We start from the raw sequence: 16,016 nt of genomic DNA on the forward strand, positions 1-16,016 counted from the left end.
ACCTAATAACCAAACCTAATAACTAAATTCAAAACTAAAAAATTAAAAAAACACCTCACATTAGAATCGTCTCGGTGTGGTCGGGTGCGTGATTGGAATTCATTTGCAATTGGACATAAATGCATTGTGTATTGTGGGGTTTTTTTTATAGGGATACAAAAATAACCAATGTGGAGGTCAAGTTTGTTAAGTTTAATTATGAACTAAATAAATAATCAAAAATTGATGTGACACATTTTAGTTATCGATTTTAATTATTCTAGTTGCGGATGCTCTTGCTATCCTATTATGATGGGGCGAGGAACTTAAAAATGGGAGAGGAGTATTACGCCAATCCCAAACGAGAATATTTTTAGGATCTGAATCAATCAGAATCCCAAACAACCTTTTCCCGCAACGACGAGTCACCTTTACAGCTTTTACTTGGGGCATGTGCTCCCAACATCATCAAAAGCTTCCATTTCCCCGTCCCTTATAAACTTGAACACACACAACGAAGAGAGTGAAACAGGGCGAGGCAAAACAATGGCTCAACTCTCCGAGACCTACGCGTGCGTGCCGTCGACGGAGCGCGGCCGCGGGATCCTGATCTCCGGCCACCCCAAGTCCGACACCATCCTCTACTGCAACGGCCGCTCCGTCATCATCCGCCACCTCGACCGCCCCCTCGACGTCCACGTCTACGGCGAGCACGCCTACCAGGCCACCGTCGCCCGCTTCTCCCCCAACGGCGAGTGGATCGCCTCCGCCGACGTGTCCGGGACCGTCAGGATCTGGGGCACCCACAACTACGACCACGTGCTCAAGAAGGAGTTTAGGGTTCTCTCGGGCCGGATAGACGATCTCCAGTGGTCGCCCGACGGGATGCGGATCGTGGCCTCCGGCGACGGCAAGGGCAAGTCGTTGGTTCGCGCTTTCATGTGAGTTGGATTTGAATTTTGGGCGAAGTTTCATTTCAATTCCGGTGTATTTTTAGGATTGAGCGAATTTAATAGTACTACGTATTTAAATAGGCTGGTAATGATGTGTAATTGAGTTTAAGTACAAAATGTGGTGGTTTTTCAATGAGTGTAAAAGATGGATTTTGCGCGTATTTTTGCGTTTGATCAGATTAGAATCTGATTATGTGGCTAAAAACGATCGATATGGGTGCGCAATATCACGTCTGAAATATTACATCTTGAAAGGTTTACCTTAATGTTGAAAGGTTCCTTTTTGGTGAGAGATGACGTTTGTGGAAATGAACTTTCTTTTGGTGGGAAAACTGTGGTGAGAGAGGCCAAGATTCTATTGGTCCAACGGCATCCGGAGTGCACTTAGGTGCCTGGAGAAAAAAGAGGTCAAGAGTTCAACTCCTCTTCCAAGGTGTTAATCTAGAGAGAGAGAGAGATGCTCATTAACTTTATATTATTGCATTGTTTTCGAATTCCAATCACAAGGAGAGTAAAATATTGCGTTCTGTAAGATCATTGCCATTTAGGAAAGGAAAATTTTTCACTTGAAAAATGATGTGTGATTGGAATGTCTGCATTCTTTTAGCTTCTGTCTGAATTCTATATGGTCAACGACTCAACGGTAAGGAATGAGGATGATTATTAGGCTATGAGTACTGGCAAAATCAGCACGTAGGGAAGGTGCAAGGTGTATTGTGTTGGATTTCAACAAAAAGAGCATTTGGGGTAGGTACCTTGCGAGGAAGCTATCAATGCCTGGACAATGGACTTGGATTTGACCATTGATAGTGCGGATAAACCTCCCTAAACGAGTAAATGGTGTTTCCTACACATCTCTGCACGAGATCTATTGATCATTATCGATCATCTATTGGTCTACTGTCCAGTGCTTGACATCTATGGTATGTCCTTATCCATATCTCCTGCCAAAGTTGATGATTGATATCTAGAGACTTAAATGGACGGAACCAATTAAGGACAGGGGCCATCCCCCCCCCCCCCCCCCCCCCCCCGGAATTTTATCACCTTTTGTTATTATAATCGGGACGGTTCAATGGACAACTATTTAGACACCTAAAAAAACACCCCAAATCTCAATCACATAGTTCCCGATCAAATTTTTACGATCCGAACCGTTCAATATGTGCAGAATATAATTTTAAGGGTGCCAGCGAGAAATTAGCCGAAAAAAATGACCGGGAAGTGCTCGTTTTAAGCAGTTTTTAATTGAACCATTCATTAAATTTAAGCTAAAAATACTTAGATCAAGCCCTTTTCGGTCATTTTTTTTTTACTGATTTCTCGCGGGTACCCTTAAAATCACGTTCTGATCACATTGAGCGGCTCGGATCATCAAAATTTGATCAGGAACTATGAGGTGTTTTTTTAGGTGTCTAAATAGTTGTCCATTGAACCGCCCGGTATTATTATTATTATTTTTTACACCTACTCAAAAAATGTTAGAAGGATTGGAAATTTTGGGTATTGAGCTTGTTGTTTACTGTATTGTTGTGGGTTTCCAACTAAATCAATGGGCTCCTTCAAGAATTAACTGCTTGTTTTATTGAGGCAAATAGCGAATGGTTACTTTGTGTGGCATGTTTGAATCCGTCCAACTCATTTTCTAGCTTTTTGAAGAAAAAGTTGATTCGCCTTGTCGAGCTTTATCCTATAGAGTTTTCTTTGGTAGAGCTCATGGCACTCTCCAATCAATTAGATACATTTATTTTTGACATGCGATCTATTGATGATTTCTCAAGATTGAAAACTCGTCAGGGTCAATTTTAAAAAATTTAACAACGAATATTTAGATTTTTGTTTAGAAGCATTTTGAATAAGCCTAATGGAGGATGTTTGAACTTTTGTGCTTATTATTATTTTTTATATTTTAATTTTATTATGTAAAAAAGTGCCCCTCTGAATGGGATTCCTGACTCTGCCACTGGGAGGGAGGGATGATTCCTAAAAGGGCTGGGCTGTTGTGAATTGTAGATTCCTTCTGTCTTTATCAGCATGTAACCTATTTTTCTCTCTATCTGTGGAGGTCGACTCTAGGGGAAGTATTCAAGTTCAACAATGTTAAAGCTTTTAGATGGACTATGTTCTTATTTTTTGTTCATATGAATGGCAAGACTTCACCTGAAAAATTATGTTGTTGTTTATTAACAACTGATCCAGCCTCCAGGTACCACCAGTTATGCAAAGAAGCCTATACGTACATACGAGGATAATGGGGACACCTCATGTCTTAAAATATTCTCCTGGGATCTTCTGGCCTGGCTGTTTTTATTTGAGGAACATTTGGCAGTATAGTTGTTACACCTTCGCCGTCGTGAGAAAGCATTTTTTCTAATGGAGGGAATACATAGGCGGCTTAAATTTTAATGATTTATTTAGGTTCTCTAATCCAAATCCTGTATGAAAGCAGTTTCATGTCCGTTATGTGTTGACATACATGCTGAGTGACATGTTATCATATGTTACGAACAAATGTATTTCTATCTTTACCAATGAACAATATCTTCCATAGGTGGGACTCAGGAACTAATGTTGGAGAATTTGATGGCCATTCGAGAAGGGTTCTGAGCTGTGCATTTAAGCCAACAAGGCCATTCCGCATTGTCACATGTGGAGAGGACTTCCTGGTGAACTTTTATGAAGGTCCACCGTTCAAATTCAAGCTATCTCACAGGTTTGGTTTGTCAAGTTGAAATTCTTTGCATGATATTTAATCCTGGCTTTAGAATTCTGCTTTCTAGTTACATAAACCTGTATTATTACGTTACATATGTTTGAGCATTGAAAACATTAATGCTCACTAATGTTGCCTAGCCTCAGTGGTGCCCCGCATCCCCCTCAATATGCTTCAAGCTTAAGCTTGTGCCAAAGTGTGCCTTTACAACACTGACATGGACTTGGTAGGTGTATCCTAAGAAGCACAGACATGTCTACCGGCCTCACGTATCCATGTCCGAGGCGTTTGGGTCACGGACACAACACGACACTCTCCGGACCTTTCTAGGACATGCCTAAATACTTGTCCAATTTTTTATTATACTTTCTTTTAATTAGACTCATTGATGATACTCTAGGATGCATTGGCGACACTCTTGGAACTTGGAACATGCTAAGGACATATTAAAAGGCTCAAATGTAATTTTTAAAACTCAGCCCAGAGTGAAATTTTCCATAGGTTTATAGTTCATGTATACTTTATTATATATGCGGGCCGTTGATTTGTATCTTCATAGTATTGTTTTTAATTTGATAGAAATTTTGTTTTCGGATTTTATATGAGTTCATAACGTACCTCTATAATACAAATACATCCTACATCCTACATTAACTTGTTCCTGACTTGTCCGTGTCCTAGTTTTCGAAGGAATGACGTGTCTGTGTCCGTCTCGTGTCCGTATCCTGTATCCGTGTCCGTGCTTCTTAGCGTGTATCGGGTGAGAGTATGTGTCTAAGCGTTGGACATTTCTAAAACTTGTCTTATCCCATACTGATATGTTCAAAGTTGCACACAGATATGTGTACACATCTTTAATATTTGTAAATAGTATTCCAAGAGGACATAAGTTGTTACTCTCTCAGTCCCATATTGCTAGTCTACTCTTCTATTTTGGGATGTCCCAAAATATTACATTTCTTTGAAAAGTTAAAGGAAAAGGTGTTTAGATTTTCACAAACTAATCCTCGTAAGTGATTACAAGTAGTTTTAAAAGTAGATAATAAATGGTAATGTTGAAAATCTTCAAGTTTTTTAATGAGACCTGCATTTACTGGATGTCCACTTAAAAGGTTGACAGTTATATGGGATGGAGTATTATTTAAGAATGTACTTGAAGTTACAGGGGGACTTCAATCTTCCTTCCATCTGAGAGTAGAATTGTTCTTTACTATCAAGCGTGAGCTCCTTTTTCGTCATCATTTTTGAAGAAATAGAGGATCCATGTGCCTAATTTGGAACCGGTTTGGGTACATACCCGTTAGTGATATCAGTTTCTTTTATTTGTTCCTACAACATAGTAGCAAAATAAATAGCAAACCCAGGGGGCTAATCGCTAAACCAGCCCCTCCGCATGGGGAGATTCCACACACACAATGAGGTCCTCATTGTGTTACACTCTAAGCCTTGTCAAATGGTCTGCGCTTTGATTAGCTTGTCTATAGATGTGTTCCCGTGTGCAGTTCGTGCGGGCCATGAGAAACTTAGCATCTTCGATGACTGCTCTTTGCAGGCAATTGAAGGGGCTCCTTCCCGAATCAGATTTACAGCTTGCTGGGAGTCGGTTTCGTTAATCAGTTTTCATACTAGGTGGACACATATTGAGTAGGGGAAATTAAAGCGTCCATGTAACATTTTAACACAGATCCGAGAGCAGATTCCGATGATAGTGGTCCCATTTTTTGAAGTTCGTAATTAGATAACATTTAAAATTGAGGGATTCTATATGATCCTAAATATATTCTCTGTAGCCCCAGATTTCTCACACAACCATTTTTGAATTATAACTTACACCCAAGACGGCCCTCCTTTCCAAAAAAATTAAGTTTAGGTTTTTTCTCTCCAGTCATCCGCAAGACAGCACTGCTGCCCCAGGCTCACCTTGCATTACAGTGGTGATTGCCAAAGCTGGTCTGATTCGGTGGTTTCCACTGTTCACTTGTATGTGTGGTGGAATTCACTACGTTAGTTTTTTGTAATTTTGTGAATTGGTTCTTATTTGATGATTCCGTTCTTTATTTGATAATTCAATCTTAAAAGAACGAATTACGGTTAGCTCCCTCCTCCTCTTTACTTGGCAGAATTCCCACCCCCCCTCTCTCTATCTCTCATTTTCCCCCCACCCAGCATTGATAGAGTGTGTTAGTCTCAGCAAAACACATAATGATTTATGTAAGTAAAAGAAATTACTGCAAGTGGAGTGATAGCCAAGTGGTAGGCACCATGTGCTCCTATGCATTTGACAGGGGTTCAAACCTCACTAACTACGTCTAACAATGCTGACTTTCGCTGAGCAAAACAAAAAGTAAAACTTAATTACTTTTTCATTTGAGGTGTCGAGCATGATGGTATAGGGGCTGGAAGAGCTGGGGCAGTTGATGGTAGTGGCTAGTTGGTTAGTGTAGCTGAAAATTAGGGTTGTAATTTGTTGAAGATGAGGACATTAAAGGATTATGAAAAAAGATATATGGGTGTCGAGAATCTGGGGCTAAAGAGAATTTATTGGGTTCGAATAGGATCACTCTTTTGAACTCCATGAGATGTCCCATTGGTTATGGACATAGGAGTTGTAACTTAATAACTGGAAAATGACTGTTATATAAGTCGGGTTATATACATGCACTATGTATTAGAATTGAGCTTGCATTTCAAAAGCTGTACGGTGTACTTAGCAAAATGTGTTGTGATAATGATCTTCAGGGACCATTCAAATTTCGTCAATTGTGTACGGTTTTCTCCAGATGGTGGCAAATTCATTAGTGTAAGCTCTGATAAGACGGGTATTTTATATGATGCAAAAACTGGAGCAAGAATTGGTGAGCTGTCCTCAGATGATGGTCATAAAGGAAGCATTTATGCTGTTAGCTGGAGTCCTGATGGTAAACAGGTAATCAGGGTTGTCCTGATTCTCTCTCAAACTGCTTAACCCTCAAGCTAATTTTTAATTCAATTTTAGCTTTACTATGTGTTCAAATTTGGTTTTGTGGACATCTGTCCTCTGGGATGCTCAATGACCGTGGAGATTCTTACATAAAAGAATTGGTTTTAACGGAACTGAGCGGGAAGGAGTGAGGAAATATGGGATTGATTATTTACAAAAGCAAACACATGGGATTGATTTTTCTTCATTTCCCCCCTTAGTATGGCAGACTAAGCCTGACTGTATGTAAAAAATGGTTATGTTTCTTTTTCGCTGGGAACTGGGCATTGAACCATGATTTGAAGTTTGCTTTAGGTTTGTATAGTGCATGCCTGCCTCTTAGATTTTTATAGTGCACGCTCTTCGTCATCTGATATAGAACGTCCATTAGGAACCTGTAATAATGTTGTCTACATTTGGACTTTTGAGGTGGGGTAGTGCTAGAAAACATGTATGTTAGTGCCGTAAAAGGTAGGACTAGAGTTTTAAGGTTTGTAAAGTGAAATGGGTTATAATTTGCTATAGTGTTGGAGTTGGAGGTAACTGGATTCTTTTGGCTAACAACTTTTTTGGGGTTCTTAATGTTCCTCTGCTTCACAGGGGTCAGGGAGATATTTTCCTCTGATTATGCCAATTTAGGTTTATGGCTGATTTACTTGGATATGGTTTTGCTTGGGAAGAATCTCAAGGCATGAGGGAGGTTTTATTGATAAGAAAATAGAAGAGGACAAGGGGATTGGTTAATTAATTATGATTGTTTAGTATTGATTTGGAGAGTTGACACAGGTATTGTGTGCAACCTTAGACAGCACTACAGGATGGTAATTGTTGAATCTGTAAAGAAGAGGGCTTCAAATTTGTAATGGTCGATCTAAGTTAAACAAGCACAAAGTGAAGTTGCATGACAAATACTCTGTAAAATTGGAACCAATATTTATTGGCTGTTCCACAGTTTTTAATTCTGGTTATGGCTAAAGACTCGGGGATGGGTAATTATTCCACTCGCAAAATTCTTCAGTATTTTTCCAAGACACGCTCAGCTCATTCAATATTTCAATGGATAACAGTAGCTTAATACAAATGTAAATAAGACACAATTTAACAAAACACTTGTTAGTATCTTTTCTTAAGAGCATTTCCTTCAATTTCAGTAACCAAAGCTGTCTGCATTATATGGACATAAAGCAACCAACCGGGATCATTCGATACAACATTATGAACACGATACCCCTTATTTCAAAGAAAAATAAACTGGTCAGGGTAGCTTAGCTGGTAGAGCTCTTGAACAGACCCAGTGGAGACGGGGTGGAGCCTGATAAATAGATAAGGAGTCGAACGGGCTTTTGGGAATTCTTTAAGTGGCTTTGCTTTCCAGGAGCACTGCCTTTTTCTTGTTAGCATTAAGTGCATACACTGCCATTTGAAGGTTGGGGGCTCATATGCTAGAATAATACTATTAGCCGACTGGTATATGTAAAACCGAAAATTAAATTAAGTTTATTAGTCAAATCCCTAAACAGGCTCCATCAATTGCATTGGTGGTGTTCGAATATTTAAGTGTGCTTCATCAATTGCAGGTGCTAACTGTGTCTGCTGACAAGACAGCAAAAATATGGGAGATTTCTGAGGATGGTAATGGAACAGTGAAGAAAACGCTGACTTGTCCAGGCTCAGGTGGAGTTGAAGACATGCTAGTTGGGTGTCTTTGGCAGAATGTTTATCTAGTCACTGTTTCTCTTGGTGGAACAATTAGCTTATTCTCTGCAAGTGATCCTGATAAAGCTCCACTACCCTTGTCTGGACACATGAAGAACATTACGTCACTATCAGTGCTCAGAAGCAACCCAAAAATTATATTATCCAGCAGTTATGATGGTTTAATAGTTAAATGGATCCAAGGTATGGGATACAGTGGTAAATTAGAAAGGAAGGTGAATGCTCAAATCAAATGTTTTGCAGCTGTTGACAAAGAGATTGTTTCATCTGGATTTGACAATAAGGTAACTACTCCTTGAAACATGTGTGCTTATTTCTTCAAATTGCATGTTTCACTTCAAGAAGTATCTACAGAATTAACACAAAGAAGATATTTGTGAAGGAAAAACATGTTTCACATTCCTTACAATCCAAAGAGGAATATATCAATTGTGTTGAGGCTTTTGAATTCTTTTTACCCCTAAAAGCATGCTCTGCTTTATCTTTTCATATTTTGTTTATTCTAGCTGTTCCCTTGTAAGTTGTGTGTGTTAGTATCTGGCTTTGAAATAGATCATGTTATTAGTCCGAAGAGTGCATATCTAGCGGTGTATGAAAAGGAATGATATAAGGTTGTCTTTCCGTCTCATTTTCTTTGCCATACATTTTGTTTCTCTTAATTCCATGACAAACTCTTCTAGGTTAGTGTCCTCTATGGAAAGTTAAGATTTGCTTAATTAGCGACCCTACATCTTGACCTTTGTAGCAGGTTGTATGCAAGTTCAACTTGACTAATGAGATTACTAATCCAATAAAATAACTGAACGAATTTGTGATCCCTTAATGTAACTTTGTTCTTCATGAATCATGTAGAAGACGTGACTAGTAACGAGGGTAGATGTACAGCTTGATTAGATATCTGATATTGAGGAAAAATGGAGGAAGGGAGCAGTGAAAGAGGCAAAGAAAAGCAGTAGTAAGACTAGTATGGGAAGTAGGGAACAATGTTCGATTAATTATGATGGTCGCAAGGAGGATGGGAAGGGATGTGGTGGAGGAGTAGAAGGGGTTAATCTCTCATCTTTTTATGAAGATCAAAATAATTAGTTAGAATGTGAGAGGTTTGAATGCGAGGGACAAGAGGGTGATAGTGAAGGTGTTACTTAAAGGTTGGAGGGCGGATGTGGTTTGTCTTCAAGAGACTAAGCTAAAAGAGGCCACTACGGAGGTGGTGAAAGAGATTTGGGGAAGTCGATAGGTGGATTGGATCCATTTGAACGCGGTTGGGGCTTCGGGGCGAGGGGGGATAGTAGGGTGGTGGAAAAAATTGACGATGAGTTTGGCATGTTTTCAGCGTCACATTTGTTCAAAAATGTGGTGGATGGTTTTAGGAGGGAGTTCTCGGGAGTTTATGGCCCGTGATCCACCGCCATAGGAGAGAATTGTGGGATGAGCTCTCAGCTGTGGCTTTTAGATGGGGCGCCCCGGGGGGGGGGGGGGGGGGGGGGGAATTTTAATGTTGTTCGTTTTCCGGATGAAAGAATGGGGTGCAATTCTATCTCTGAGCCTGTTGACTCGCCGCTTAGTGGGAGCAGTTTCACTTGGTTTGGCGCTCAGGAAAATAGATGCATGTCTCGCATTCACCGTTTCTTGTTCTCTACTTCTTGGGAGGAACATTTTATGAATGTGGCACAGTTTGCTCTTCCAAGGCCTATTTCAGATCACATGCCTATCTTCCTTGACAGTGGGGGGATTCGACAAGGTACCCCTTTCAGATTTGAAAATATGTGGTTACTGTTTGAGGGTTTTGTAGAAAAAGTGGGTGAATGGTGGACCAGTTATTCGGTGATGGGGAAGCTGAGCTTTGTTTTGGCAAAGAAGCTTAAAATGTTGAAAGCAGATTTGCGCAAGTGGAATTCTGAGGTCTTTGGGAGGTTGGAGTTCAGAAAAGCCAAGGTTGTTGATGATATACGCCAGTGGGATGCAAAGGAACAAGTCCGAGTTATAAGGGAGGATGAGAAAACTTTGAGAGAAATTGCCGGAAAAATTGCGAAATTTGAAGAAATCAGTTGGAGGCAAAAGTCTAGAAATTTGTGGTTAAAAGAGGGAGAGAGGAATACTCGGCTCTTTCACAGGATGACCAATTGTAATCGGAGAAACAACTTTATTGGCAAGATTATCATAGTTGATTGTCTTTTGGAAAGGGATGAGGAGATTAGAAGTGGTATTGCTAACTTTTATGAAGACCTTTTTAGGGAGGAAGGGGTGCGTCGTCCTCGTGTTGATGTAATCTCGGTGGAGGATGCCTCCTGTTTGGAGAGGCCGTTTGATGAGGAGGAAGTGGTGGCTGCCTTAAAGTCCATGAATGGGGATTAGGCGCCTGGTTTGGATGGTATGTGGATGGCCTTTTTTCAACATTGTTGGGGGACGCTGAGGGTGGAAGTGATGGGAATGTTTCAGTATTTGAGCATTGTGAGTTTGCAAGGAGTTTGAACGCTTTTTTGTGGCTTTGATTCCTAAAAAGGGAGGTGTATAGGATATCCAAGATTTCAGACCTATCAGTCTATTGGGTGGAGCTTACAAATTGTTAGCTAAAGTGTTGGCGGGCCGTTTGAAGAAGGTGGTGGGAAGGTTGTATTGGAATCCCAAAATGCTTTTGTCTACGGTAGGCAAATTCTCGATGCAGTATTGGTTGCAAATGAATGTGTGGACAGTGGATTCAAGACTGAAGTCTGGCAATCTGGGGTTAGTATGTAAGTTGGATATCAAGGTGTATGATAATGTAAATTGGGATTTTTTGCTTTATGTTAGGGAAAGGATGGGTTTTGGAGGGTAAGCCTGCATATGAGGTTAGAATGTTTGTGTTGGTGAATGGGACTCTAGCAGGTTTTTTCCAGACTTCCAGAGGTTTGTGTCAGGGTGATCCACTCTCCTTTCTTCTATTTATTTTGGTCATTGAGGTTCTAAGCCGTTTGATACAGAAAGCAGTGCAAGGTGGTTTTTTGCACGGTTTTGAGGTGGGAAGAGCAGATGGTTTGGGGATGATGGTTTCTCATATTCTTTAAACACACTTTTGTTTTGCAATGCGGAGCCAACAAAGGTGGGTTACCTTCGATGTGTTCTTTTATGCTTTGAGGCGGTGTCTGACCTTAAAGTAAATTTGGGGAAATCGAAAATGATTCCGGTTGGGGTAGTTGATGATATTGATGCACTTGCTCAGATTTTGGGTCGTAGGGTGGCGTCTTTGCCGGTGTTGTATCCGGGCATGCTGTTGGGCTCTTATTTTAAATCAAAGCCAGTGTAGGACTCTGTTGTTGAAAGATTTCATAAGAGGTTAACGGGATGGAAGCGTCAATATATTCCAAATGGTGGTAGATTGACTCTTATCAAAAGTATGCTTTCTAGCTTGCCCGCTTATTTTATGTCTCTGTTTGTTATTCCGGTTTCGGTTTTGGTTGTTAAGCGGTTGGAGAAAATATAAAGAGACATTCTGTGGGGGAGGAGTGGGGAAAGAGTTTAAGTATCATCTAGTTGATTAGGATACGGTGTGTACTCCTGTTCGAGGAGGATTGGGAGTGAGAAGTTTAAAGCTGTTCAATCAAGCTCTTTTGGGGAAATGGCTATGGAGGTTTGCATGTGAAAGAGAGAGATGGTGGAGGAAAGTTGTTGTAGCGAAGAATGGATGTGAATGGGGTGGATGGTCTTCCCATAATGTGAACTTGCCTTATGGGGTGGGGTTGTGGAGGGGTATCATGAATGGATGGAAAGCCTTTGTAAATTATACTCATACGGCAGTTGGCGAGGGGCGAAGGGTGAAGTTTTGGGACCATGTGTGGTGTGGGGAAGTGAGCTTGCGGGTGGCTTTTCCAAGTATTTATAGCCTGGCTTGTGGAAGGGATGCAACAGTCTTTGATTATCTTCTCCACGATGGGGCTATGTTTTGGGATATTCGCTTGCGTAGACATGTTTGAGATCGGGAGGAGGAAGCTTTGATGGCTCTATTCTCTAGAGTGTACGGTATGCGAGGAATAGGTGAAGGAGAGGATGAGCTGCGTTGGAATCTATCTAAATCAGGTATTCTCCAAGTGAAATCTTATTATCAAGCGCTATGGGGGAGTGGTATCTCCAGCCTTCCGCGGCAAGCGATTTGGAAAACAAAAGCACCGTTGAAAGTGGGTTTTTTTGTTTGGTGTGCGGCTCAAAGCAAAATTCTTACTATCGATAATTTGATTCGTAGACGGAGAATTATTGTTAATTGGTATTGTATGCAGCAAAAAGGATGCTGAGACGATGAATCATCTTCTCATCCATTGCTCGGTGGCATGGGATCTTTGGTTTGTGGTGTTATCCTGGTTTGGGTTACAATGGGTTATGTTGAGGAATGTTATGGAGCTTTTAATAACTTGGAGGGGTGCTAGAGTGGGTAAGAAGAAGAAGCGTGTATGGGCTATGATTCCTCTTTGTTTGATGTGGACTATTTGGCTTGAGAGGAATTCGAGATGCTTCGAAGAGGTTGAAAAGCCTTTGTTCAAAATTAAAAAGTTTGGTTAGTAATTTGTATAGTTGGGACAAGGGAGAATGCAATCCTTTCCTTGATTATTTTCTAGATTGGTTTGAGTTGCTTAACTCACATGGTGGTGTATAGGGCCTTTTTGTGCTGGGGGTCTTTTTTTTTTATACGCGTGGCATTCGCATTCCCTTAATGCCTTCTTTAATATAATTATTTACTTATAAAAAAAAAGATATCTGATAGGGTAATGTTTGTCATACATGACTATTCTCCATTGTTAAATTCCAAACTGATGACATTATAGGTATTCACACATAAAATACTACAGATGTAGTATAAAACCTCCTAAGAATTAATCAGTAATATCAACTTACCTGTAGTTTAGATTTTGGGTTAGGAAGTTAATTAACGGTGAAATTACATGTGGGAAGGTGGCATCTACTATAGAAGTTTTTACTGTTATGTATTGATCAACTTAAAGTATGGAGAATATTTTGTTGGTTGTATATGTTGATGATGTAAGTATGGCACAATATCTTAACAGCAGCAGAGCTGGTGATACTTCATAAAGTGTCAAATGAAGTACCCCAAACTCAGATGATGCGTGGGGCCCACAAGCATCATTATGTTTAGGGTTTACCCATCATGTTCTAATTAACAGTGCTTTAGTGCTGCAAGATAAAAATATGTGCGAAGCCCTGCCAAATGCAGCCTTGTGCTGATGGGTTTTTTCTTTCCTTTTTTGTTTTGTTTGTGGTATCTTTTAATTTGTTTTGTTTTCTTTGCTTCTCTTTTGATACTCAGGTGTGGAGAAATTCTCTACTTGGCGATGAATGTGGAGATGCTGATTCTGTTGATATTGGCAGTCAGCCAAAGGACTTGAGCCTTGCCATTGGTTCTCCTGAACTGGCCTTGGTTTCAGTTGATTCAGGAGTTGTCCTTCTAAGTGGTGCGAAAATCCTCTCAACAACTAACCTTGAATTTACTGTGACAGCATGTGTAATGGCACCAGATGGAAGTGAAGCCATAGTGGGTGGCCAAGATGGCAAACTTCACGTATTTTCTATCAATGGTGACACTCTTACAGAAGAGGCAATACTTGAAAAACATAGGGGTGCTATTTCTGTCATTCGATACTCTCCAGATTTCTCTATGTTTGCATCAGGAGATGTCAATCGAGAAGCAGTCGTCTGGGATCGTCTCTCCCGAGAGGTACTTGATAAATAATTTTCTCTAGAATCCAGGTCATCTGTGAATTGAATGTGAAGTATTGAGTATCAGTTTCTGGCATTTAAGATCATTTTAGCCGCAAATATGATTCATTTTTGCAAAAAGACGTAAGATGGATGTACAGTGGAAGATAAAAGGAGAATTTAAACATACAGAAATGGTCCAATACCCTTGCTTTGTCTGATTGGCTGAAAAGTATGCTATAATCGTAAGTGTTAATTCCATTAGTTTACGAGTATCTGCTTTGGTGATATAAGCAAGGAGTAAGGCATTACTCAATCTTTTCGTGTAACTATGAGGAACATATGACATTTAGAGACATCATGCCACGAGTAACACTTGGACCTTGCTGCAATAGACAATTGCTGTTCGTTTGGCTTATGGAACGAAAATTTCAATCAGATATTGGTCAGGACCGTGTCATAGGTCATGACTACAAAACTCATCCTGTGGAGGCTAACTAAATTTTTTTTTTTTTTTTCCTTGTATCAATGAAAGTACATTAGAAAGAAGGCATAAACAGGATGGCACCCCTGTACAAAGAGGACGTCGAAAAACAAGAAGACCCTATATACCAGTGTCTGTATCAAAAGGATCAAATCATAAAATTAACCAGGAGTGGGGTTACTCTCCCTCGACTCCAACTGTACGAACTATTACCAAAAAGTCGTTTCAGCCTATACATGGAGCTCTCAGTAACATCAAAATGTTTCATCTTCCGCTCTCTCTCTCAATAATCCGCATCAAAATGTTTCATCTTCCGCTCCCTCTCTCAATAATCCACATCAATAAAAGTGGAATCACAGTCCAAATCTTCCTTCTCCTTTCCTTACTCTTGCCCCATACCAACCCTGAAGTAACTCTCATCCCTACAGGAACATACCCAAGGGATGCCACACCAAGATGGAACTGATGTAAGTAGCATTTTCCTGGAACGAACACTAAATAAGCTGATCAAAAATTTGGAACTTGTTGCTCCTGTAGTGGTGATAATGGACGGTATAGGGTGCCACAAACATCTCTACTTCCATTTGCGGTTGATCCCACATCTTCCTTGTGAGGGAATATTTTGGGCTTGGCAACTTAGATTCTTTACATTAAATCAGTTTGTGTGGGGCAGTGCCTCCTCTGTGTGTGTCCGTGTGTTTTGATTGGCAATAAACCATGTTGTCTAGTAGACCCCACAACCTGCCACTGGATCTAGGCACGTACTGGTTACTGCCAAGATAGTCTTTTATTTAACGGGTGGAGGGCATCTTCACTCTTTGTTCTTGACATAGTGATCGATCATCGAATATGATGTCTTATTTTCGACAAATTGTTTTGCAGGTGAAGCTTAAGAACATGTTGTACCACACTGCACGCATAAACTGCATGGCTTGGTCTCCTGATAGCAGCATGGTTGCCACCGGGTCCCTCGACACGTGTGTAATTATATATGAGGTCGACAAGCCAGCATCAAATCGTATAACCATCAAGGGGGCTCACTTGGGTGGGGTTTATGGATTGGCTTTCAGTGATGAGTGCAGTGTGGTGAGTTCTGGTGAAGACGCTTGCATTCGCTTATGGAAGTTGACCCCAGAATAGTGTTAGACGAATGAGGTAAAAAACAACTCTTGTTACAATTAGGTTCTGATGGGTTTGGTTTGATTTGCATTTAGTTTGCAATTCAGTGGTGAATCTGTTGAATAGTTTGTTTTCTTAGAATGGGATTGTTTGTTGAGGAAATGATTTACGATTATATTCTGTAAAAATTACTCATCCAGAATAATATGGCCATAGCATTTTTTCAATTATGAGCCACAATGGTGAGTGTTGCTTTCATATGAAAAGACCACAACCGGTCGCAGCGTGCTGTGTGAAGCTATGTTTGTATAGCTGGCACTAACCTTTTGCCAATGACATTGTATTCCTTCTCGTTTGTTTGAAAATCATGTTTGGATCATTTTCCTGCATTTTCTCTGAATTCTGGATCTT

The 16,016-nt window shown here is 40.3% G+C and overlaps 1 protein-coding gene across 1 annotated transcript; it reads left to right on the forward strand.

The window, feature by feature from the left end:
• The first annotated feature begins 285 nt into the window (after positions 1 to 285).
• Positions 286 to 15,984, forward strand: LOC131310898 (actin-interacting protein 1-2-like). Its single transcript, XM_058338156.1, has 6 exons — positions 286 to 920; positions 3,484 to 3,645; positions 6,385 to 6,571; positions 8,182 to 8,604; positions 13,614 to 14,021; positions 15,369 to 15,984. The coding sequence occupies exons 1-6, from the start codon at positions 526 to 528 to the stop codon at positions 15,624 to 15,626; spliced, it is 1,833 nt and encodes a 610-aa protein (XP_058194139.1). The 5' UTR covers positions 286 to 525; the 3' UTR covers positions 15,627 to 15,984.
• The last annotated feature ends 32 nt before the right edge of the window (positions 15,985 to 16,016 follow it).

This window comes from Rhododendron vialii, chromosome 12a, assembly GCF_030253575.1.
Source record: "Rhododendron vialii isolate Sample 1 chromosome 12a, ASM3025357v1".
Lineage (NCBI taxonomy): Eukaryota > Viridiplantae > Streptophyta > Magnoliopsida > Ericales > Ericaceae > Rhododendron > Rhododendron vialii.

What these genes read in the sequence shown, in the direction of transcription:
- LOC131310898 (XM_058338156.1), top strand. Translation starts at nt 526, where the DNA reads ATGGCTCAACTCTCCGAGACCTACGCGTGCGTGCCGTCGACGGAGCGC. An exon ending in TCGTTGGTTCGCGCTTTCAT is followed by an intron (nt 921 to 3,483) that starts GTGAGTTGGATT and finishes TATCTTCCATAG; the next exon opens with GTGGGACTCAGGAACTAATG. An exon ending in CATCTGGATTTGACAATAAG is followed by an intron (nt 8,605 to 13,613) that starts GTAACTACTCCT and finishes TTTGATACTCAG; the next exon opens with GTGTGGAGAAATTCTCTACT.